Source organism: Dama dama, chromosome 23, assembly GCF_033118175.1.
Source record: "Dama dama isolate Ldn47 chromosome 23, ASM3311817v1, whole genome shotgun sequence".
NCBI classification, from domain to species: Eukaryota; Metazoa; Chordata; class Mammalia; order Artiodactyla; family Cervidae; genus Dama; species Dama dama.
Window position 1 is genome coordinate 63957130 of NC_083703.1, and position 25597 is coordinate 63982726.

A 25597-nucleotide genomic window follows, 5' to 3' on the forward strand; every position below is an offset into this window, starting at 1 on the left:
CAGTCACCATCTGCAGTGATTTTGGAGCCCCCAAAAATAAAGCCTGACACTGTTTCCACTGTTTCCCCATCTATTTCCGAGGAAGTGATGGGACCAGATGCCATGATCTTAGTTTTCTGAATGTTGAGCTTTAAGCCAACAGTTTCACTCTCCTCTTTCACTTTCATCAAGAGGCTTTTTAGTTCCTTCTCACTTTCTGCCATAAGGGTGGTATCGTCTGTGTATCTGAGGTTATTGATGTTTCTCCTGGCAATCTTGATTCCAGCTTGTGCTTCTTCCAGCCCAGCATTTCTCATGATGTACTCTGCATATAAGTTAAGTAAGCAGGATGACAATATACAGCCTTGACGTGCTCCTTCCCTTATTTGGAACCAGTCTGTTGTTCCATGTCCAGTTCTAACTGTTGCTTCCTGACCTGCATACAGGTTTCTCAAGAGACAGATCAGATGGTCTGGTATTCCCATCTCTTTAAGGATTATAGTAGGGTATATTTTGCAGATAGAATCTTTACAACTAGAGGGAAAGATTTTATGCTCATAGCTTTGGCTTGAGCAACTGGGTGAATGGTACTGCTATTGAGCCAGGCAGAGTTTCACCTTAGTCATTTTAATAATGCAGACAGTTGTAAAGGTTAGATTTAGGAGTCTGGAGCTCAGGGGAGAAGATGGTTTTTGAAGTGTAGATTCTCTGTCTACTTAGTCTTGAGGTATCTTTCAAATTGTACAAGTATGGTAAATATTTTCTTTTTAAACTCAAATTATACATATAAAACCACAAGTTCCCCATGACTTCCTTCTTCAGTACACAGGAGGGTAGCCACTCTTACCAGTTTGGGATGGATACTTTTTCTGCCTTTATTTATATTTACCTATAGGGAGGATAGGCTTCCCTGGTTGCTCAGAGGTTAACGCGTCTGCCTGCAATGCAGGAGACTGGGGTTCGATCCCTGAGTTGGGAAGATCCCCTGGAGAAGGAAATGGCAACCCACTCCAGTATTCTTGCCTGGAGAATCCCATGGAGGGAGGATCCTGGTAGGCTACAGTCCATGGGGTCACAAAGAGTTGGACACGACTGAGCGACTTCACTTTCCTTTCACTTTCATAGGGATATGCATTTTGTTTTTATTTGCAAAAATATTACATTATATATATTCTGTAACTTAAATGTCCTTGAAATCTTTCCATTTCAGTTACTAGTAAGTTGTTTTAATTGTTGGATAGTTTTCTGTGGTATGAATTTGTGATTATTTAACTGGTTGCCAGTTAATACTAAGGTTTCTATAATTTTTCTTTACTATTATACAAGTGGTGTGTTTTTTTTTTATTCTTAGAGATTTAAAATAAATAATTTTGATTATATGGAACTAACATGAACTAGAACATACATTATTAAAATTATCAGCATGTTTTTGCAAAGCATATCACAGTTTTATCACAATGATTCTCTGTAATTATCTGGAGAGAATCACTGTTTCTAAAAATATTTGTAGTCTGTACTTTCATTAGTCTTCCTTACATGAAATTGTGTTTTTAAAATACATTTTATTATAATTTTGAATTTGTTTTCTTTGCAACTTTATAATGTTAATTTAGAATAATCTATACTATTTAAGAGGGTATTTTTCCAGCAATAAACTGTTGCTATAGATCAGCAACTAGAATAATACTTTATCATGCATAAAATAAATCAGCATCCAGATGTTGAACTTTTCTCACTGCCTCTTAATTTCCTTATCTTGATGTCATAATTCTGTGACAGACAGTCTTTTTGGTATTGAGGAGATGGTAATAACTATACATAATGTGGTAATCATGTCTTTGAGGACTCTTTCTGTAACAAGCAGTTTGAATCAGAAGAATATCCTGTGCAATGCTCTGTTGACTTTTATGGTACACCTCAGTGCCTTTATATTCTGGGTGACTACTAATGGCTTTATTTATGATGTATGCCTTCTGTATTTAAAATAAAATGGCCCTTTTAGTAAATTGTATAAAACATCTGAAATGGTGCAATTTAAGTAGATATAGAAAGTGAAGGAAAAAAATAAACAGACCAAGCCAAGGGAATGAGCTAGTCATTTGAGTTAAGGCTGCCAGAATTTTAGCCTCGAACATATTCTTTTTCCTTCCTCCCTATATCTGTCTGTCCGTCCCTCCCTGTCTCCTCAGCATATGGGATTCTGTTCCCTGACTAGGGATCAAACTCTTGCCCCCTGCATTGCAATTGGTCCTAACCCCTGGACCACCAGGGAATGGAAGCTTAATTTTGTATGAATACTGTAGACATGTTTACAGTTTCAGGTTGCTTTGTTTGCCTTATTGTATTTATGTATTTCTTACATAGAACCTGGCAGATAGCGAGTACTTAAGTAAATTTTACTTTAATCTTTGACCCACTCAAAATATTCCTGATATTTTATCAAGTCCCCAAAAGCCTAAGAACACTTTATTTTAAAAACACATTTAGTTAAATTCTAACAGTATGAATAATAAACATTCATAGCATTTCCCCCCCCACATACATAATCATTCAGTCTTTCAACAACCTTGTGAGGTAGAGATGGTGTTATCCCCATATCTCTGACAGGAAACTGAGACCTAGAGAGGTTACATAACTCAAATAGCATCATACACTAAGTGTTGTAGCCAGGAATCAAGCCCAAGTGTCCTGATTTTGTTATAAAATCTCTGTTACATAGATCATGCCTTTACCACATGAGGATTAACTCTTCTGAGACTATGGACTGTTAGGGCTGTTCATTTTAGTATAATTCAGGAGCCATCTTTGTTCATTTCACAGATCAGATGTTTAAGTGTTTGCAATGTGTCAGGCACTGTTTTGAGATTCTGGGTTTTATCAGTGAACCAAAAAAATGATTCCTGCTCACATGGAGTTTATATTCTAGCCCAGAGAGTCAAAATCAATAAACATAATAACCAAGTCAATTACTTAGTATGTCAAAAAAAATCACATTGTCTGTAGAAGAAAAAAAAAATGATCAGGATAGGTGGAACAGACTGTTAATATTGTGAAGAAAACAAGTAGAACAAAGGTCTTAAGGCAAGAATGTGCTGGCATGTTTGAAAAATAATAGGTAGGTGCCTGAGTAGGGGCAGAAAGTAGAGGGGAAATAAGATCAGGGGAGCAGTGGAAGCATGTGTCATACAGGGTCTTTCACTCTTGAGGAAAATGGGAGGATTCAAAGAACTTTTTAACATCTTAAAATCATCCAGGTTGTGTTAAGAATAGGTACTGAGGCTGGACAAGGATGGAAAAAGGGAGACCTCCTGGGTTTCCCTTGTGACTCCAGCTGGTAAAGAATCTGCCTGCAGTGCGGGAGACCTGGGTTTGATCCCTGGGTTGAGAAGACCATCTGGAGAAGGGAAAGGCTATCCACTCCAGTATTCTGGCCTGGAGAATTCCATGGACGGTACAGTCACTTTAGGTTAATCTAGTCACTTTAGGTTAATCTAGGAGAGGGTCATAATTTAGGAAGAAGATAGCTGTTAGGTGGCTATGAACAGATTGATGATAGAAGTGGTGAGAAATGGCTGGATTCTAGGTGTATTTTGCAGATAGAGACATTAGAATTTGTCAGCAGGTGGGAAGGGACCTATGAACAAAGGAGTCAAGAATAACTCCATAGTTTTTAGCTTGAGCATCTGAAAGGGTGAAATTGCCTTTGACTGAGATAGTTTACAGAGGACATCAGGGGTTCCGTTTTTGATGTGTTAGTTTAAAATGTCTTTTGGGTACCCGAATGAAGTTGCTGTTTATAATTCAGGAGTGAAATCTGGGATAGAAATATAAAGTTGGGACTTGTTGGTATATAGATGATATTTAAAGCCATAACACTGGATGATATCCTTGAGGAAATGAATATGAAGATATGAGAGAAGAGGGAACCAATAACTGAGCCCTAGGACATTCCAGTATTAAGAGGGTAGAGAGACCAGAAGGAATCATCAAAGAAGACTGAGAAGGAATAATCAGTAAGGTAGGACATAAACCTCGAGAATGTGTCTTGGGAACTAAAAGAAGAAAGTAAACCATGGAAGAAAGAAATTCAACCATTTCAGATTTTGCTGATAGTTTAGTGCAGCATGGATACTAGAATTTAGCAGCGTGAAGACCACTGGTTATTTTGTGGTCTTCAGTGGGACATGGAAATGGCCTGGTTAGCATTACTTACATATTTTTCAAGTGGGAATTTTTGATGTTTACAGTGTTTCCTTTGCCCTGTTCAGGTTTGCCTTCCTGTTGGTGATATGTCTGACAGTGGATCACAGCTTGGTTCAATGGGTAGTTTGACCATGAAATCACAACTTCAGATTACTGGTAAGTCTTAAAAAGATCTACTGCATTACTTCCCTCATTCTCTTTGCGGCGCCCCCGCCCACCCCAGTATTCTGGCCTGGAGAATTTCCATGGGCTGTATAGTCCATGGGGTCGCAAAGAGTCGGACACGACTGAGCGACTTTCACTTCACTTTCACCATCAATAAAAAAATCTTCTGAGAAGAAAACCTTTAGTGGCTGTTACATATCAGGTGTTGAATTAGTATTTGCTGAATGAATAAATGAATATAATGTTTAGATATGTAAAGATAACATTTTAATTTCAGGTTGTTATTGGGTATGGTATAGGATTTGGGTTTGTTTATTAAACATGCTTGGGCAGTTGCTACTGTTTTTTGTTTTGATTTAGATTTTTTTAGCTTTCTTGAAAGCTAATTCACATACTATTCAGTTTACTCATTTAGAGGTCAGTGATTGTTAATACATTCTCAGAGTTGTGCAACCATCACCAGTCAATTTTAGAACATTTTCACCACTCCAGAAAGAAACCCCTGCCCCATATTCCCCAGCCACCTTCAGCCCTAGCTTAATTATTTTTCTCTCTATAGCTTTGCCTACATTGGTCTCATACAAATAGAATCATAAAATGTGTGGCCTTTGTCTCTTGACTTGTCTTACTTATATTGTTTTCAAGATTCATCCCTGTTGTAGCATGCATTAGTATTTAATTTCTTTTTATTGCCAAATACTATACCATTTGTGGAAATACTTGATCCATTTATCAATTGATGGGTGTTTGGGTTGGTTCCACTTTTTGGGTATTATGAATAATGCTATGAACATTTGTGTATAACTGTGTGAAGTTGTATGTTTTCAGTTTTCTTGAGTGTTCCTGGGAGTAGAGTGACTGGGTCATGTAATATCCACATTTAGCATTGTGAGGAATTCCAAATTAATTTTCAAAGCATCCAGACCAATTTGTATTCCCACCAATCATGTATGAGGGTTACAGTTTTGTAAGCATCCTTGCAATGCTTATGTTTTTGGTTAGAGAATTGTAATGGATGTGACATAGTATCTCAAGGGTTTGAGTTCATTTCTCTTGACAGTTAATGATGAGCATTTTTTTCATGTGCTTATTACTAGCCATTTGTATATCTTTTTTTGAGAAATGCCTATTAAAATTTTTTGGTTGCTCTTATTACTTTCCTAATACCTGTTTTTTTCCTCTAACCGTACTAACCAAGTGGATCACTTTCAGATTAATGTTTCTTAAAATACCACCTGATTTGTACCTGCTCAAAAACCGTCAGTGCTTCACCTTGGCTATGTTAGTGAATTTCTTTAAAACTGGCCTAAGACCTTTCACAGTCAAATTCCATATGATTTCTTTGTAGGGTCTTTTTATTGAAACCATTTGTACTAGCCAAAGTGAGGCACTCGATTTTCTTTAGACAAGCGTGTGTCTATCACACAATGGAAACTTAGTCTCTCTCCTTTTAATTTAATGGTATTTATTGCTTATGTTAGTTTCTGTTAATACTGTACCTGGCTTACTTCCACCTCTAGATTATGAATATAAAGTTATAAACTGTATTTTTCTTATCTTTCTAGAAACCTAAAAGTATTTGAGTTATATAAAAGTAACACCTTCTTAAGTTGAAAGCATGCTAGAATTTATTCTTGGGAATTCTTTCACTGACTCCAGTCTCTTTTCTTAGTGATGTCTGATTTTCAATGAAAGATTCTAATATTTCTTTGCCAAAGCCAGATTCTAGTTGTTTCTCCCTTCCCCATCCCTGATGGTTCAGATGGTAAAGAATCTGCCTGCATTGCAGGGGACCCAGGTTCAATCCCTGGGTCAGGAAAATCTTTTGGAGAAGGGAATGGCTACCCACTCTAGTATTCTTGCCTGGAGAATTTCGTGGACAGAAGAGTCTGGAGGGCTGCAGTCCATGGGATCGCAAAAAATCAGACATGACTGAGCAACTAACACTTTCACTTTCTCTCCATCTTTAAGTCTAGTCTGAGTAGCTGTTTTACATTGGGCCAGGCTTCTTAAGACTTTCTTTACTGGACAGCTTAAGTTAAAATTTTTGATTTAGAGAATTTAATAGTGTCAGCTTTTCAAGTTATGTAAGCAATATACAGGCTTTTTATTTTTAAAAAGTCAGCAATTTAAAATAGTAACGTGAGGAAAGAAAAAATGAAAGTGTTAGTCACTCAGTTGTGTCCAACTCTTTGTGATCCCATGGACTGTAGCCCACCAGGCTCCTTTATTTATGGAATTCTCCAGGCAAGAATACTGGAGTGGGTAGTCATTCTCTTCTCCAGGGGATCTTCCTGACCCCAGGGATTGAACCTGGCTGGGTCTCCTGCATTGCGGGCAGACTCTTTACCATCTGAGCAACCAGATTTAAGTTATATTCCTTTCGACTTTTCTTTGCATAAGCTAGCTATCTTATTTGCTATTGTGACTGTCACGGGAAGAAAAACACTTAATGCCTAAATGCACCTCAAGAAGACATAATTTTAGCCATCTATAAGCTTTTAATGTTGAGTCTAAAAATTCTGAGAATGTACAAGTATAGGGCAAAAGCATTTTTAACAAAAACAGGCACCTTGAATTATGGATAAAAGTTATATATTTAGCAAAGACATCATTAGATATGGCAGATATGGAGAATGTCAGATAATAAACAGTAGAGTGCCAAGTTGACTAGAATCAAGTGTCCTTTATAATTCACTATTTACTTTGCTTTTTGTGCTAGAAACCTCAGAACAAAGTTCTTTCCCACAAAGAATCCCACTTTAATTGACATTGTATTTTTTATTCTGTGTTAATGGATTAGCTACAGTATTTGAATTTTTTGTTTTTTATTTTATTTTGGTAAGCTGCCTCAACACTTCTAAAATTCAAGAAAGGCATAAATATGCAAGTGTAAAATATATGTCATGGTATATGGTAGTGCAAGAGATAATGACTTTGGTCAGGAAAAAGGGGTAGTATTTGACTAGAGTTGCTGCTATGTGCAGTCCTCTTGCCTGGAAAATCCCATGGATGGAGGAGCCTGATAGGCTGCAGTCCATGGGGTCGCTAAGAGTCGGACACGACTGAGCGACTTCACTTTCATTTTTCACTTTCATGCATTGGAGAAGGAAATGGCAGCCCACTCCAGTGTTCTTGCCTGGAGAATCCCAGGGACAGGGGAGCCTGGTGGGCTGCCGTTTATGGGGTCACACAGAGTCGGACACGACTGAAGTGACTTAGCAGTAGCAGCAGCTGTGAAAGAAAGTGGTGCTTGCAGCTGTGAAAGAAAGTGGTGCTTGAAACATTGCTACTATTTAAAAAATAGAAAGGTATAAAAGGATCTTTCAGGAATGAACATGACAGAGCAAATGGCGTGAAGGAGGGAAATGCCAAGGCTTCCCTCATCCGTAAAAGCCACTGCTGCAGAGCAGGGACCTGTGAGAATTCATGGAAATGGGTCATCTCCTTCACTTGAGTCAAGGCTGCCAAAAAAAAAAAAAAAAAAAAAGATCATTGCTAAGGGAGATGGGAAGTAACCAGAGTTTTTAACAAAGAGCAGTAAACTGGATTGGTGTTTTAGAAAGTTGCTGTGAAAGACTGATAGGGAAATTTAGTGTCAAAAGTTAAAATGTTACTCTGTGGTTCTGCTCAAATTTATGTCTTTCTCTTTCTGTCATGCATGCATTACATGCGTACATACATAATTTGTTTACAGTATATACATTTGCTAATTGCTTTTCCTTACCAGATGAGGGCAAGTAGAAAATTTATTTCAGAGAAATGACACCTTATAAGTTTTAATAAAAACTTGTATAAGTTGTAGCAAGTTTTAAAAAATTAATTCATAAATTGATACTATGTTGATAAATAGATTGTTTAGAGAACTTGATGTGTTTGAATTTCAAATAATTCTTTATAGGAACATTAAGGGAAAGGCAGCCTTACTTTTCTTTTTCAGAATTTACATAAAATAAAGTATACCTCATCACAAGTGATTGAGTTCTCACAAGGAAAAAAACTCCTTTTCTATTTCTTCAATTTTGTATCTATATGAGATGATGATTGTTCACTAAACTTAATTGTAATTATTTCCTGATGTCTAATCCTTACGCTTTTAAACCTTAAACTTTAAAATCATGCCAGTTCGTTAGTCACACTTTCTATGATTTGACTCTTAATTTATAGAAATAACATGAATAGCCATTTTGCTATTCCAGTTTGAACTGGAGTAGAAAGGTGGTCTTTTGTGTTACACTTTTATTGATCAAGGTACTATATGAGGCATCCCCTTGGGAACTGCTGTTGGCATTGAAGTGATCTCTTAACACTTTTGTTGGGTATTGAATGTACCTGTATTGATCCTTGTGTTGGGCAGATCCTTTTGTAATTTATCAGATAGTTACAAAAATTATAGCAGGAAATCAGAAATACCTACTTACTCTCAAATGTTTTTGAGAGTTCATCGTATTGCTAATCATAACTTGATCTCAGCACCCTTGTTTGTTTTAACCTTGTTCCTTATAGCCTTCCAATTCCCAGAATAAGTTGATTTCCAGATCATTCTTTATTCTTTATCTCTAATTCTGTGGCCTGGTTCCTTTACCTTGGACACAAGTCTGTTTTCTTACATCCTTCCCTATCTTTAGCCATTTCCTGTTTAATTATGTTCTGCACCTAACTTCAGCTATTATACTGAGCTTATCTGTGTTTTGATGCTTGCTGTATGCTAGTATTATACTTACATGGGCAGAATAAGTACTTTGGTATTTCCTAGAAATTTCTTGGTCTTAGTCCTTACTCAGAGCTCATCATTTGAGGAAGAGAAACCATCTTATTTCAGTTCTTACAAATTGAAATTAAACATTACTGTATTTTTCCAGATTTACTAGAATACCATATATTTAGCTCCCAATGCTTAGAGACCAGGAGGGTCCTTCATACTTTAAATTTAAAGTCAAGAGTTTATATCCAGTTCTGCCCAGACAAGCCATAGTTCTGCTAAAGAGGCCTCTTGTGGCCTCTCATGACTTCTGACCACAGAGGGTAATCCTTGCATAACTGGTTTTATCTCTTATCAGTTCATCATATTGCTAATCATAACTTGATCTCAGTACCCTTATTTGTTTTACCTTGTTCCTTACAGCCTTCTGATTCCCAAAATAAGTTGAATAAGCCAAGGATTCACTTTTACTTTCTTTATATTTACTTACTTATTTTTACTTTTATATTTAAATTGTCAAAACTTTTATTTCATATTGGAGAGGAAGTTATTAAATATACACACTTGCTATAACCTTGCCATGAAGGGGATTGCATAAATAAGTAAAAACTAATAAACCTACTAAGAACTAAGACTGAATGAAAAGCAATAGGAGCCGTATATAAATAAGAAAATGCTGTGCAAGCATAGAACAATTCTGACTTGTTAGATTTAAAGAACTCTTCAAAGAGAAGGGATTAAAGACACCTCAGGAAGTAGAATTGTGTTGGATGAAAAGGAAAAAGGATCATTATGAGTGGAGGGGAGTAGCACATATGAGCCGTCAAAGTACATGGCCCTTGTGAGGGACAGCAAACAGGTAAGAGTGGTTAGAACACCAGGGGCCTGTGTGGGATATTGTACAGGAAAGGGGCTATAAAAGTATATTGTAAGCAATGTTAAATGCCCCAGAAGAATTTAAACTTCATTTTTCAGGCGTTAGAGAATCATTGAAAAGTATTGACATGGTCACATCTGTTCTAGGAACAATTCTAGTAGCTATGAGGAATTGGACTGGAGAAGTGAAAGTAAAAATAGTTGTTAGAGGCCTTTAGGTGTAGCCCAGGTGACAGTTGATACTGACATTTTTCTGATTCATTTTCTTCTAGTTTATAATTCATAGTCTTTTAATTTACCTTGGGAATTTAAATTTTAGGAAGTAGTACATTGATCTATTTTACAATATTAGGACTGTAATGGAAGTTTTGTGCAATCTAAACTTTGAGATTTGAACACTTAACATAATTCTCCTGTCCAAGCTTTGCTGTGACCATTGGATAAAACTTTTAAATTCTATTGATCTTGTTCTTTTTTTATGTGTAAAAATTAAGATAGTACCTGTCTTGCAGAATAGTCGTGAGAGTCAAAATAATAATATTTAGGTGCCAGACACAGTAAAACACTAACAGTTGGTGTTCGTTTCCCTTACTCTTTTTATTTTCCCATTTAAAGTTTCCTAAAATGGCTCTAGTGGGGTTGAGTGGGATTACGTGGTAAACAGCTTTCAAAAGTTTGAATCCTAAAATGCCACTCAGGATAGTTGCTCTTTGTTCTAGGCTTAATCAGTTTAAGAGGATCACAAGAGCCCCTGAAACAAAATGAACTTATGCATGATTGTATGGGCTGTTTTACCTTTTCTCAGACCACAAATGTATTAAAAATAGGGATTTTTCTGGGGCAATCCTGTGATTAAATTAGGTTTTGTATTAAGTAGTAGGGCTTTATAGTACATATTAGTCAGAGATAGGTCTGACCCCCATTTGAGCATTTTCTGTTCTGAAAAAGACATTTTGCTTAGTGTTTCCACTTTGATGTCTCACGAGCATCTCAGATTTATACATTCATTATAATACACTTGATTTCCTGCCCATGCCACCCTCCTCAAACTTGTTCTTTCCTAGATCTTTTCCATCTTATTCACTGATACCACCTTCTATCCAGTTACTTATGCCAGAAACACAGGAGATATCCTTGCTGCTTTTCTGTAGCTCACTAATGTAATCTAATCCTGTTGATTCTCATTAGAAAATATTTATTCCTCCCCATATCCATGTTCACCACCCTAGTCTAATCTACTGTCTCTTAGATGGCTCTAGCAGCCTCTTAAGCGTAAAAGGACAGAAGTAAAATGTTAGATCAAAGTGAAGTCGGGAGGTTCAGGGCCACCACTTAGGACTGTGCCTGCTAGAGTACCCCGATTGTCTATGTGTTGGACTGTATATTGCACTTCTTGGGTAGCTCCTATATAAACTTTCCTAGCAACTCGCAAGGGCCTGTTAGTCTTGATAGGCACTGGCATCTCTGAACTTAGCTGTTAGAGTAGATATCCAGGTAGTAAAATAGTTCCTTGGTTGTGGTCATCCCGTTTATAGGGGATCAGTGAGTTGTCTCCTGTGGGAGCTGTGGGGTGTTCTAAATTGAAATCTACTCTTGGTGCCTTCCTTCCACACAAGGCTGGGACAAGGCTGCTTTATGTTTTATGGCAGTGCTGTCTAACTCAGGCTCAGGATGTAAGAAGCTCTTGCTAAGGTAATGAGAGATATATGAGATGTTAGACATAATCTTAGTTTGTAACTCTGCCTTCAGTGGCTTTCTAGCATGCTTAGAATAAAATCCAAATTCCTTGTCTTAGCTTGCATAGCTAAATGTGATCTCACCTTATTTACCATTTTTCTCTGTTTGCTCTACTTTTCTTAGATCAAAGCTTTTGTACCTCTTTCTTAACGTTCCCTTCTTCCTACCTTTGATCTTGACCTTGTCATTTAGATGGTTGCTTAAAAGTACTGTATCCTTGGAAAACTTCTTTACTACCAAGTCATATTCTGCCACCTTAGGCTGTTTTTCATCACAAGGACTTATCTCTACTTATAAACTGTTCTGTCCAGAGTTTAGAGCAATAGTATCTGATAGATGGTAGGCATTCACATATTTGTTTATCAAGTTTGTCAATGTACTTTTTAATTGACCTCAAGATTTCTGGGACTGGTGATACTACTGATGGGAATTTGGGTGGATGGTGTGAGGAAGTCCTATAGTTTTTAATAAGATGATAAGAAATACACAGGTCATAAGTGAATAAAATTTGTGAATATTTTAGAGCAAACTGCTTTGCTTCTCAAGTAAAAATAATGCTCTGTTTAATCTTTATGAAATTAAATTGATTTGAAGGATGGACTAACATCTCGAATACTGAAATATTTTCTCTTCTATTTAGTCATTTCAGCAAAGCTTAAAGAAAATAAAAAGAATTGGTTTGGGCCAAGTCCTTATGTGGAAGTCACAGTAGATGGACAGTCAAAGAAGACAGAAAAATGCAACAATACGAACAGTCCCAAATGGAAGCAGCCTCTTACAGTGTAGGTTTGAAAGTATTTTCTGTGGTATATTTTGTTTAATAGGTCAGCAGAAATGAAGCTTTTAGAAAGTTTTTCACTTTTTTTTTGTTCTTCCCCCCCTCTTAATTTTACTCCCCTTGTTCTTTTAGTCTCGTTTCTCTTTAATTATATGTTTTCCCAGTTTCTCCTTTTCATTGCATTCTCATTTAGTTGTTGATGGTATCTCTGCTGCCACTAAATAGCAGCTGAAAGATCCCAGGGTTATGGGCCCAGAAATGTTAGCAGCTCTTTCCTTAATTTAGGTTGGAAATAGAGGGATATCAGGAACTTACTTCATTTTTTCTTATTTAATTTTTATTTTAAATTTTCGTTTTAGACAAAATTTAATTTCCTGTTTTTTAAAATTTAAAATTTAAATTTTGTGTTTTTTAAAATTACAGTGTCCACAAAACCTACCACTTTTTTTTTTCTTTAAAAAAATTATACATTTTGTTCTATCACTCTATTTTTATATTAAACATACATCTTTTTTTTCTGAGTACGTACAGGTCTTAACATCTCTAATATAACTACATAATACTCTTTAATATGGATGGACTGTTATTGATTTTACTAGTTCCCTATTCAGTTGATTTCTCATGTTGTGCTGTTAGTGCAGTATACATTCCTGTGCATATGTCTGTGCATTGGAGTTTTTATCTGTCATTTAAATTCATAGAGGTGGGTATAGCTGTTTCAGCACTACTTGACAAAGCCCTAAATGTTGGTAAGAAAAGCATAATTGGTTGAAGGGAATTATAGGTTAATTTTTAAACTTCTTCTCCTAAAATGGAAGAAAATGTATGATTTATCAACAAATAGATTTTAAAATAATACAGTATGTTATATTTTTAAAATAATACAGTATGTTATATATTAAAGCATAGTTCAAAATATAACCAGTTGTTATTTTATCAAATGTAGACAAATTGCTTTCATTCCCTAACATTTGAAATTCTTCATTTTTTTCTCTTAGAAAACAAACCTGTGACTAAAAATGTTTTATTTTTAAATGGTGAGATGAGACATCTGAAATGATAAGCTCTTCTCGTCACATGATACATGCCTCTGTGAACAATATTTCTAATAAATGACAAAACAAATTGGATATACCTACATTAATCTTTAACATGGATTTTTGAAGAGCTAGGGCATCTTTGTTGTACTTAATAATGATTTTGAACAAATAAATGGAACTTAAGAATCTTCCAAAGATCATTCTGAGACCTATTTTCAGAAGTATCATTCTAATGTTTCTCATCTGTATTTATTTCAACATTAATGTTTCTTAGACTTCATTTTTAATTAGCGCCCCATTAGATATTTGATCTAGATTAAACTGTGTGAGTAACAAAAGATGACTAACAGAGAAATGTTCTCATAATATTTAATATATGTTCTCCTGAAAGTAACATCTGAAAGTTTTGAAAGAGAATGAATACATTGTACCAAAAAGGGGCAATGATTAGGTGAAAGTTTCTTAGTTTGGTTACAGTATCTGCCACTGGGAATTCCTTGGTGGTCTAGTGGTTAGGACTCTGCACTTCCACTGCAGAGGGCACGAGTCCTGTCCCTTGTCAGAAAAGTCTTATAGCCTTGAACCATAGGACTATCATAGGTTATATAGTGTTCTGCTTTTCTAATTGAGATGGTTTTTATACAGTTTATTGCAAACTCAAATGTCTATTCTGTATTGGCATCTAGCAAGGTATGGCCTTATTTGACACTTGTCCTGAACACTTTGCCTCTAGCAGTGTGAAACATGGGGTAATATAATCCTGAAATCCTTAAGTAGCTGACTGAGAACATTCTTAATACAAATTTTAATGACAGATTTTTGTTCGGATTACAGTCCGTCACCAACTGGCTGTGTGATATTCGGCAATTTGCTTATTCTCTCTGAATATCAGCTTCTGTATGTGAAGATGAAAGTGGTATTTTCACCTCAGGGTTACTCTGAAGGTTAAATGAAATAATTCTAAGCTCAACACACTACCTGACATAAAATAAGAATTTAATTTTTTGTACAAATCACTTTTTTGTACTCAGTTCTTTTCAGTCTCTCAGTCGTGTCTGACTCTGTGACCCTATGAACTGCAGCACGCCAGGCCTCCCTGTCTATCACCAACTCTCAGAGCTTGCTCAAACTCAAGTCCATTGCATTAGTGATGCCATCCAACCATCTCATGCTCTGTTGTCCCCTTCTCCTCCTGCCTTCAGTCTTTCCCAGCATCAGGGTCTTTTCTGATGAGTCAGTTCTTCACACCAGGTGGCCAAAGTATTGGAGCTTCAGCTTTTTGTACTACTAAAGTAAAATTATTTTTCAAAAGTTTGTAGCATGATGAACACGTTTACTTTTGTTGATAATACATACATGTAATCGTCCCTATATATAGGTCAGCAGTGTGTGAAGATGACCGTGCAAACCTGTAGCATTCAGATATGTTTTTCATAAGATTATAGAATACAGGCAATATTGGTTGTAAACTGTAAGATATGCAGTGAGATTTTAATTGTAATTTATTTAGAATTCCATTGTGATAGTAAAAGAAATACTTTTTTCACCTTTTTTTTTTTTTCATTTGTAGTATTGTCACCCCTGTGAGTAAATTACATTTTCGTGTGTGGAGTCACCAGACACTGAAATCTGATGTTTTGTTGGGAACTGCTGGATTGGATATCTATGAAACATTAAAGTCAAACAATATGAAACGTATGTATGTGAAAATAAGAATAAGCTCAGCTTTTGTTATTTTGCAAGAAATTTCATGTGTCAAATGTGGAGAAAATGACTATTTACTGTTTGTTTTTAAGTTTACATGATTGTAACATTAGTAGAGAGATAAAGCTTGAACTATTTAATGCATTCTTAATATCGTTTGGCCATTCATTTTGGATCCAGTATTTTAAATAAATATTTAGTATATAGGTATTTATTGAAGGCTATACTCAATTATGGAAAAGAAATAGAGCAGAGATGATTTTATTTTAGATGGTTTTATTTATATGTGTATATCTCTCTTTTGATATCTACAGATACATGAAAACTTGAAACATGCTTATTTTAATTAATATGATTTTAAAACAGACTTCTAATCCCTTGAGTATCTAAAGCATACTTCTAAGAATTTTATTTTTCATTTAGGATTTATAAGACAAAAATTCATTCTTAAATTATGTTTTCACTCCATATAATTCAGACATACCTTGCTGAGTAATCTTAGTTGTCCTGATGGCTCATTTTGAAGAAGAGAATGAATATAATAAGTGAGATGATTGAGCTAGTTAGTGTTTTTGTTTGTTGTTTAGTTACTAAGCTGTGTCCAACTCTCTTGTGATCTCATGGACTATAGCCTGCCTGGCTCCTCTCTTCATGGGATTTCCCAGGAAAGAATACTGGAGTGAGTTGCCATTTCCTTTTCCAGGGGATCTTCCCGATGCAGGGATCAAAATCACATCTCCTGTATTGACAGGTGGATACTTTACCACTCACTGAGCTACCTGGGAAGCCCCATTTAATATCTTACATTGTGGGTATTAAGCACTAGGAAATTTTGTTCTGTTTTTTAAATGTTTTTGGCATGAAAAGGCCTGAAACCTTGGGTGAAGTGTATTAAAACAATATGTATACATACAAATGTAAATTTTCTGAGAGTTATGTTTTTAACATTTATGACTTTTTTTTAAAAAAGTGACCGTTTTCTATGATTTTATTCTCTTCCAGTTGAGGAAGTAGTTGTGACCTTACAGCTTGTAGGTGACAAAGAACCAACGGAGACAATAGGAGATTTGTCAGTCTGTCTTGATGGGCTGCAGCTAGAGTCTGAGGTTGTCGCCAATGGTGAAACTGCATGTTCAGAAAGTAAGTAATCACTTAAATGCATTTTTATTTATTTGGCTGTGCTGAGTACCAGCTGCAGCACACAGGATCTTCGATCTTCATTGTGGCATGCAGGATCTTTAGTTGTGGCATGTGGGATCTAGTTCCCCTAACTAGCGATTGAACCCAGGCTCCCTGCGTTGGGAGCACAGAGTCTTAGCCCCTGGACCACCAGGGAAATATATAGGGTCTTTTCTTCTTAAGTATGTTGTAATTATTGCCATTCTTTTTCACATAAAGAAATTATTTTATTTCCATTTTATAAAGAGACATTTTTCATTTTAAACTTTTAGTACATTGTTTCTATTAGGAACTAAGAGTTAAAAAGCTAGCCAAATAAAAGCCAAATCACTGTTGTCTCTGAGAGTGATAAATTGATTTATAAAGTAGCCATTCTGTAGGCCAGCAATGGCAGTTAACATGGCGCATTTGATGCTACACCTTCTCCAGTGCCAGTGGCAGACATAGTTTACTGTCTGTAGCAGGGTCTGATTTAGTTTAAATTTGACTCAGAATCCTTAGTACTGTACCAGACAAGCCAGTACAAGCTGGCACCGTTTGCTATTCCTCTTCCATTTTTGTAGGCTACATTTACTGAGCTGTCTTTGAGTTATAATAATGACAAAACCAATTTGTTTTATGTTGATGTATTTTACAGTTTATGGTTTACTGGTGTTAAAGGGAATAAATATGAGATGTAGTTAAAAGAAGTTTGGCACCTGACTTAGTCCCTGCACAGCTAGCATGCGTAATAAAACCACTTCTCAGTGGATTTCCTTTAGATATTTCCATCCCTTATTTTCTAATAAGTGTATTTTCACCTGGAACACAGATTTTTGAGACAAAGTGCAGATTAATGGTTTCCTTGATTAGTCTGACAGAGATCTTTCTGTTTACCTAGAAACTGCATTATGAAGCATTTTTGCAGTTATCAGGTGCTGTTATACTTCTGTTTCTACCTTGGAAGACTTCCTACTTCCTTTCTAATTCATGACCTTTTTTTTAATAGCAGAACCTTCAAGGTAGTCCTGGTTATATCTTCCAGATTGGTTCTTTGGGGTTAATGGGGGTAGAAAGAAATTTCTGAATTGGTTATACTGGTTCAGAGTTGACACATTCATATAAATGCATCATAACAATAGGTAGTCTTTGTGTCAGGCTTCTTTCACTTAGCCTAGATAATGTCATTTCAGGTTTATCAGTGCTGTAGCATGTTTCAATAGTCTGTTGCTTTTTATTACTGCATAGTTTTAAATTGCATAGATGTTTCACATTTTACCTATCCACCTGTACCATTTTTTAAAATAAAACCTTGAGACACTTGCCCACCTTGCTGAGTATGATATATTAATAATATAGTGGTGACTCAGCATCTTTTTAATGACGTAATCCATCAATTATGCTTTGGAGTAGTATAGTGATAACTTCACTCTTTGAAAGTAGGGACTGTATTCAGGGACTGTTGTTCTTTAACTCAGTGGACCTAGGCTGTTAAACTTGTTCTTTTTGCATTTTATAGTTTTTTAAATTTCTCTGTGTACTACTTTTGCTGCAGTCTGTGTGCCTACCTATAGTACTTTCCCTCTCTTATCACAGTTCCTTACTGAATCCTAAGGATATTTCATGAATAAAACTTGAAGAAAGTATGAGTGTTGTAGCATTTGTTTTGACCACTTTGAGACCCATTTGTTCTTTTCCTATTCTCAAAGCTATTTTCAGGGCCTTTGCATAAGAAAGATATTACTGATTTTTCTGTTTTCAAAATCTTATCATTATCCTGCTGATAATCAGCACTTATAGGGGGAGGTAGTTGGAATACAAAAGATGACTAAAATACATTTGAGTTAGAATCAAGCAAATGGGGACTTCTCTGGTGGCTCAGTGGCTAATACTCTGCACTCCCAGTAGAGGAGGCCCCGGGTTTGATCCTTGGTCAGGGAACTAGATCCCACATACCACACGGCAGCAAAGCCACAACTGAGAGTTCGTATGCCACAAGTAGAGATGCTGTATGCCACAACGAAAATCTTCAAAATTCCCGTGTATTGCAATTAAGACCTGGTGTAGCTGACTAGCTAAATAAGTAAGTAAATAAATAAGACATTTGAAACAAGGCAGAAGTAGCACATGAGTAATAATATACCTTGACTCATTACCATCTCTTATACAAAATAATCATTTGCACACAGACAAAAAATAATCATTTGCACAATTTTGATAAAACTTCTCTGTCATGTGAACATTTATTTTATTTTCCTTTTAAATATCATGTTGGACTTTAACTCCATTCCAGCATGTTCTTTACTACATGCATTCTCAGTCTCTTCAGTCATCTCTGATGCTTCACGACATCATGGACTGTAGCCTGCCAGGCTTCTCTGTCCATGGGATTTTCGTGGCAAGAATACTGGAATGGGTTGCCATGCCCTCCTCCAGGATTATCTTCCCAACCCAGGGATCAAACCCAGTTTGTTACTAGAAAGATAAAATGAAAGGTTTTGTTTACAAAGCATCTTTAGGTAAAAGGTGCATATGACTTCTTGAAATTCATTTTTTAACTCTTAATGTTGTTAAAGGTGCTTCACAGAATGATGATGGCTCCAGACCCAGGGATGAAACAAGGTAAGAGTTCACTTATTACATGTCACAGAACGCAGAGAGAAACAGGGAGAAGGAGTCAATTTCATTTTCATCAGAACTTCAAGTTCAAATTGATATAAAAATATGTCAAATTTCAGAGCTCTTAGGTAAGAAAGGAAGTATTCCTGGAAAATTCAAGAGCCTTAGCTTATATGACTGCAGTTCTGTAGTGTAGGCCAGAGGTACCCAAACACTAATAGTTCTTCAGCTTATAGAAAGTGAATATATTGGCAGTTTATTGGTAGTTATTGGAAGTTTAGAATCCTAAGGTCTTTGTTGGACTGTTTCCTTTTCCAGGAAAGCTGGGCTCTAATTTTCTCACTGTGATTAAAGATAGAAAAGGTTTTTAAAAATTAATAACTATCTCTGTAGACTGGAAGACATCTATGTTTTTGTGTTTCTTTTAGTCTTTTATTTTTTTTTTAAGTTTTTTTTGAAGTCATGAAATGTCCCTCATAAAGATGTTTTAATAGTTCAGTGTTCTTTGGTCCTCTTTTGCGTAATGAGCCCATACTTTTATATTAGAATGTGATATAATTTTGTAGTGCGTTGAAAGGTTCTGTTATGCCACTGTATTTCATTTTTGTGAATCTTTCTTAAAATACTTAATGAAACTACTCTAGACTCAAATTTCTTGCAAAGGCGTTCCTAGAGCCCTGTCTTCATGCCATTTGTTTAATTAATGCTTTATGTTTTCCCAAGTGAATCATTGTCACAAATAACCTGAGGAACAATGTCTTCTGGGTTTATGAGATTGCCAGACTGATCTTTGAGCATGTCTTTGTGTTAAGCATGAATTCCTTTGCATTAGCATTTTCCAGAGAGCATACCTCTTAGATGATGGGTTTGAAAAACATTTTGTAAACTGTCGCATGCTGTTTAAATGTTGCTATACAGGAATCATGGCAGTGAACCCTTTGCCTTTGTTTGCAGTCTTCATCACTTGGGCATGTATCCAGTGAAAAAGGCAAAAACCTCCCTCCCCTGCCAGACATTTAAGAAGTTCACTAAACAGCTTTAGGTTCTTTTGCTTTTTTGTTTAAATCAAGCACTGCATGTATCATCAACATAGTCCTGTTGGTCTCCTTTCCCCCATAGCATGTCTGGATATTTTATATTTCTCAGTGTTGTCTTCTGTCACTTTTATGAATTACCAAGGTGACTGGTGCTTAGTGTTCAAGATTTTGTTTTTTGAAGTGCCTTCTTGACTGTTAATCATTGATTTGTATATTATGACGTTATTGTATTAGCATCTGGGTTCTCAGGGTTCTTTATCTTGTTCATAAACATCTAAACTTACATATACAAATAGATCAGGTAAATATGTATGGAGAGAGAAACAAGCTTGTAAGACTGAGGCAGAGAGCAAAGCCATGGTAGCACTTAATTTGTAACTAGTTGCTTTTCAAATATAATGGTGATAAGTTCACACTAACAACTTTGTATAGTATATTGTTGTTCAGTCACTCAGTTGTGTTCAACTCTTTGCGACCCCATGGACTGCAGCATGCCAGGCTTCTCTGTCCTTCACTATCTCTCAGGGTTTGCTCAAGCTCATGTCCATTGAGTTGCTGATGCCATTCAGCCATCTCATTGTCCACTTCTCCTGCCCTCAATCTTTCCAGCATTAGAGTCTTTTTCCAGTAAGTCAGCTCTTCACATCAGGTGGCCAAAGTATTGCAGTTTCAGCTTCAGCATCAGTCCTTCCAATGAATATCAGGGTTGATTTCCTTTGGGATTGACTGATTGGCTCTCCTGTCAGTCCAAGGGACTCTCAAGAGTCTTCTCCAGCACCACAGTTCGAAAGCATCAATTATTTGGTGCTCAACCTTCTTTATGGTGAAATTCTCACATCCATACATGACTACTAGAAAAACCATAGCTTTGACTATGACAGAACTTTGTTACCAAAGTAATGTCTCTGCCTTTTATTTATTTATTTTTTTAATTTTTATTTTTTTTATTAGTTGGAGGCTAATTACTTCACAACATTTCAGTGGGTTTTGTCATACATTGATATGAATCAGCCATAGATTTACACGTATTCCCCATCCCGATCCCCCCCTCCCACCTCCCTCTCCACCCGATTCCTCTGGGTCTTCCCAGTGCACCAGGCCCGAGCACTTGCCTCATGCATCCCACCTGGGCTGGTGATCTGTTTCACCATAGATAATATACATGCTGTTCTTTCGAAACATCCCACCCTCACCTTCTCCCACAGAGTTCAAAAGTCTGTTCTGTACTTCTGTGTCTCTTTTTCTGTTTTGCATATAAGGTTATCATTACCATCTTTCTAAATTCCATATATATGTGTTAGTATGCTATAATGTTCTTTATCTTTCTGGCTTACTTCACTCTGTATAATGGGCTCCAGTTTCATCCATCTCATTAGAACTGATTCAAATGAATTCTTTTTAACGGCTAAAAATATGGAACGCTTCACGAATTTGCGTGTCATCCTTGTGCAGGGGCCATGCTAATCTTCTCTGTATCGTTCCAATTTTAGTATATGTGCTGCCAAAGCAAGCACTGTCTCTGCCTTTTAATATGCTGTCTATGTTGGTCATAGCTTTTCTTCCAGGGAGCAAACGTCTTTTAATTTCATGGCTGCAGTCATCATCTGTAGTGATTTTGGAGACCAAGAAAATAAAGTCTGTCACTGTTTCTGCTGTTTCCCCATCTATTTGCCATGAAGTGATGGGACCAGACGCCATGATCTTAGTTTTTTGAATGTTGTTTTAACCCAACTTTTTCACTCTCCTCTTTCACCTTCTTCAAGGGGCCCTTTAGTTCCTCTTCACTTTCTGCCATAAGGGTGGTGTCATCTGCATATCTGATGTTATTGATATTTCTCCCAGCAATCTTGATTCCAGCCTGTGCTTCATCCAGCGCAGCATTTCACTTGATGTACTGTGTATATAAGTTAAATAAGCAGGGTGACAATATACAGCCTTGATGTACTCCTTTTCCAATTTTGAACCAGTCTGTTGTTCCACGTCCAGTTCAAATTGATGCTTCTTGACCTCCATACAGATTTCTCAGGAGGCAGGTAAGGTGGTCTGGTATTCCCATCTCATTAGGAATTTTCCAGTTTGTTGTGATCCACATAATCAGAGACTTTAGCATAGTCAGTGAAGCAGAATTGGATGTTTTTCTGGAATTCCCTTGCTTTTTCCATGATCCAGTGGTTGCTGGCAATTTGATCTCTGGTTCCTCTGCCTTTTCTAAATCCAGCTTGTATATCTGGAAGTTCTTGGTTCATGTATCGTTAAAACCTAGCATGAAGGATTTTGAGCATTACCTTGCTAGCGTGTGAAATGAATGCAGTTGTGCAGTAGTTTGAACAGTCTTTCGTGTTTCCCGTCTTTGGGATTGGAAGGAAAACTGACCTTTTCCAGTCCTGTGGCCACTGCTGAGCTTTCCAAATTTGCTGATATAGTGTGTGCAGCACTTTAACGCATCATCTTTTAGTTTCAAATAGCTCAGCTGGGATTCCGTCACGTCCACCAGCTTTGTTCATAGTGATGCTTCCTAAGGCCCACTTGACTTCACATTCCAGGATGTCTGTCTCTAGGTGAGCTATCACACCCTCTTGGTTTTCCTGATCATTAAGACTTTTTTGTGTACTTCTGGCTTGTGTTTCTGTTAGGTCCATACCACTTCTGTCCTTTATTGTGCCCATTTTTGCTTGAAATATTCCCTTGGTATCTCTAATTTTCTTGAAAAGTTCTCTAGTCTTTCCCATTCTATTATTTTCCTCTGTTTCTTTGCATTGATCACTGAGGAAGTCTTTCTTATTTCTCCTTGCTCTTCTTTGGATCTCTGCATTCAGATGGGTGTATCTTTCCTTTTCTCCTTTGTCTTTAGCTTCTCTTCTTTTCTCAACTATTTGTAAGGCCTCCTCAGACAAGCATTTTGTCTTTTTGCATTTCTTTTTCTTGGTGAGATGGTCTTGATCACTGCTTCCTGTACAATGTCACAAACCTCTGTCCATAGTTCTTCAGGTACTCTGTCAGATTTACTCCCATGAATCTATTTGTCATTTCCAGTGTATAATCATAAGGGAGTTGATTTAGGTCATACTTGAATGGTCTAGTGGTTTTCCCTATTTTCTTCAATTTAAGTCTGAATTTTGCAGTAAGGCGTTCATGATCTGAGCCACAGTCTTGTTTTGCTGACTGTATAGAGCTTCTCCATCTGTGGCTGCAAAGAATATAATCAGCCTGATTTTGGTATTGACCATCTGGTGATGTCCACGGGTAGAGTCATCTCTTGTGTTGTTGGAAGAGGTTGTTTGCTCTGACTAGTGCATTATCTTGGCAAAATGCTGTTAGCCTTTGCCTTGCTTCATTTTGTACTCTAAGGCCAAATTTGCTTGTTACTCCAGGTATCTCTTAAGTTCCTACTTTTGCTTTCCACTACCCTATGATAAAAAGGATGTCTTTTTTTGGTGTTAGTTCTGTAAAGTCTTGTAGGTCTTCATAGAACTGTTCAACTTCTTTGTCACTAGTGGTTGGGGCATAGACTTGGATTACTGTGTTATTGAATGGTTTGTCTTGAAAATGAACCAAAATTGTTCTGTCGTTTCAGAGCTTGTACTCAGGTACTGCATTTTGAACTCTTGTTGACTATGAGGGCTCCTTCATTTCTTCTAAGGGATTCTTGCCCATGTTAGTAGATACAATGGTCATCTGAATTAAATTCACCCATTCCCATCTTAAAGTAGTATAGAGAGGCAAAACTCGGAGTCTCAAGAAGGTGTACAACTCAAAAGGAGTTTAAGACTCATCACCTAGGGGAAGGGAAGCAGTGTCAGAGCTGATTCTTGCTGCATTCTGTTCATGTTCTGAGGTTGCTTGGTCTTCCTGCAGGCAGTCAGCACCAATCAGGTGCTGACTGCCTGTTACTGAGCTTTTCCATTTATTCAGAATAAGCATTTGAGAAACGCCCACAGCAGTATGTGTCATGCCCTACTGTTCACACAGATCATCTGGAGATCTTGTTAAAACACTCTCTCTGATATAATGCATCAGGAGTGGAGTCCACGATTGTGTGTTTCTAACAGGCTTCTGTGAATTGTGCTTGCCTCTGGTCCAAATATCATAACTTTGATTTCTGGGGACCATAATGTGAAGATGGTTTAATACATGGTACTGCCTCTGTTTTGGTTTCTTGAATCTATTAAATTTTATTCAGGATTGCCACGAGGTCCAGGGTATGAATTAGTGCAATCCAGTTACCAGGTAGTAGGTTATCAGAGCTTTAGCTGAATCATCTCCAAACTAGCTAAATCATGCCTTGTAATCAGTGATTCCCCTGGGAAAAGGAATTGGCTATACTTAACTAACAGTAGTAACTTTGTATATGACGTTCCTGTTAGTGTTCTCCCACCTTTCTTTCTCTCCAACTGAAGTCATTGCTCTGAAGAAATGATAGTTCCTTTAAAAAAAAGTCTGTGGACACCTCTCTCCTTGGAACATTTTACCCTTTTCTGGGGTAGAAGGAGAGCACGTAGCCCTCGGAAGTAAGTGTACTTCCTTCTCCTGCTGTGGAACAGTCAGCCTTGTTCCAGACCTAAATATTAAAGAAATAATGAAAATCAAGAAAATGACGACAAAGTTATCTGTGGTTGTGATAAAATAGTGCCCTTTCTAAGTCATTTGGAATTTTGAGAATTTGACTCTGTTTCTGTTTATGCGGGGCCTCTGAAGAGTTATTTGAAATCTGAACCAGCATACCTTACAGTTCTGAATAGTCCCAACTATTTCTGTACCCTTGAGTAACTCCTTACTCTATTTCTAGATGTGTTCTGAGAAGCTGTATGTACATCTGCCTTAAGAGCTGTTTATATATTTGGTAGGGCTGGCCAGAAATTAGGAAGCTTTTCTCAAGCTCCTAAAAGTTGTGGTCTTCCTGTTGGTTTTCTGTTAAATTTAAAGAGCATTCTTATTCCCTTCCCTGCCTTTTTACCCAGAGCGAACGCAAGTGGATCAGATGACCCTGAGGATGCAGGGTCTGGTGAAAATAGGAGAATCAATGGGAATAATTCTCCATCACTCTCAAATGGCGGTTTTAAACCTTCTAGGCCTCCAAGACCTTCACGACCACCTCCACCTACCCCACGTAGACCAGGTGTGTATTCTAGGCATACAGTAGGGATGTAGATCTCAATACTGTTGATTATAAAATTCTATTTGGGAATTGATCCTCAGGCAAGTGTTAAGAGACACTGGTAGGTTGATTTTCAAGCTGAATTTTTGCACTTAAGTTTTTGGCCAAGAATAATCTTTCTATAGTTAATTAAGATGTGGCCTGTTCCCTAAGTTTTTCCGCCAGGGTTGAGGCAGATGCTCTACTGAGAATGAAAATCATGTGTGTGCTGTGAGTTCCCTGGTGGCCTAGTAGTTAGGATTCGGGGCTTTCACTTTTGTCACCTGGGTTTAGGAAACTGAGATCCTAAGTGTGCCCAAAAGCAGGAGGTGGGCAGAAATCACACATGTGCTATAAACGTATAGGCAGTGCAGATAAGATTGCACCTTTCTCTCTGTGTTTGTACCTGTGTTGACATAAGCATTTCATAGAGTCAAGGATCTGTTTGCTTATTCTTATTATATC

At 36.9% G+C, this 25597-nt stretch overlaps 1 protein-coding gene and 1 non-coding gene across 3 annotated transcripts in view; one reads left to right on the top strand and one right to left on the bottom strand.

Annotated features, from left to right (window-relative positions):
* ITCH (itchy E3 ubiquitin protein ligase) overlaps window positions 1-25597 on the top strand; it is a 95787-nt gene that overhangs the window by 25043 nt on the left and 45147 nt on the right. For both annotated transcript variants that reach the window (XM_061127102.1, XM_061127103.1), the window contains exons 3-8: window positions 4248-4338; window positions 12303-12444; window positions 15051-15175; window positions 16187-16324; window positions 18919-18964; window positions 24957-25114. In XM_061127102.1, coding sequence (XP_060983085.1) covers window positions 4269-4338; window positions 12303-12444; window positions 15051-15175; window positions 16187-16324; window positions 18919-18964; window positions 24957-25114 — 679 coding nt within the window. In that variant the 5' untranslated portion in view covers window positions 4248-4268. The remainder of the gene's footprint in view (window positions 1-4247; window positions 4339-12302; window positions 12445-15050; window positions 15176-16186; window positions 16325-18918; window positions 18965-24956; window positions 25115-25597) is intronic.
* On the bottom strand, window positions 21406-21512 carry LOC133045392 (U6 spliceosomal RNA). The gene has a single exon (XR_009690253.1). It is a non-coding gene; the product is annotated as a U6 spliceosomal RNA (small nuclear RNA).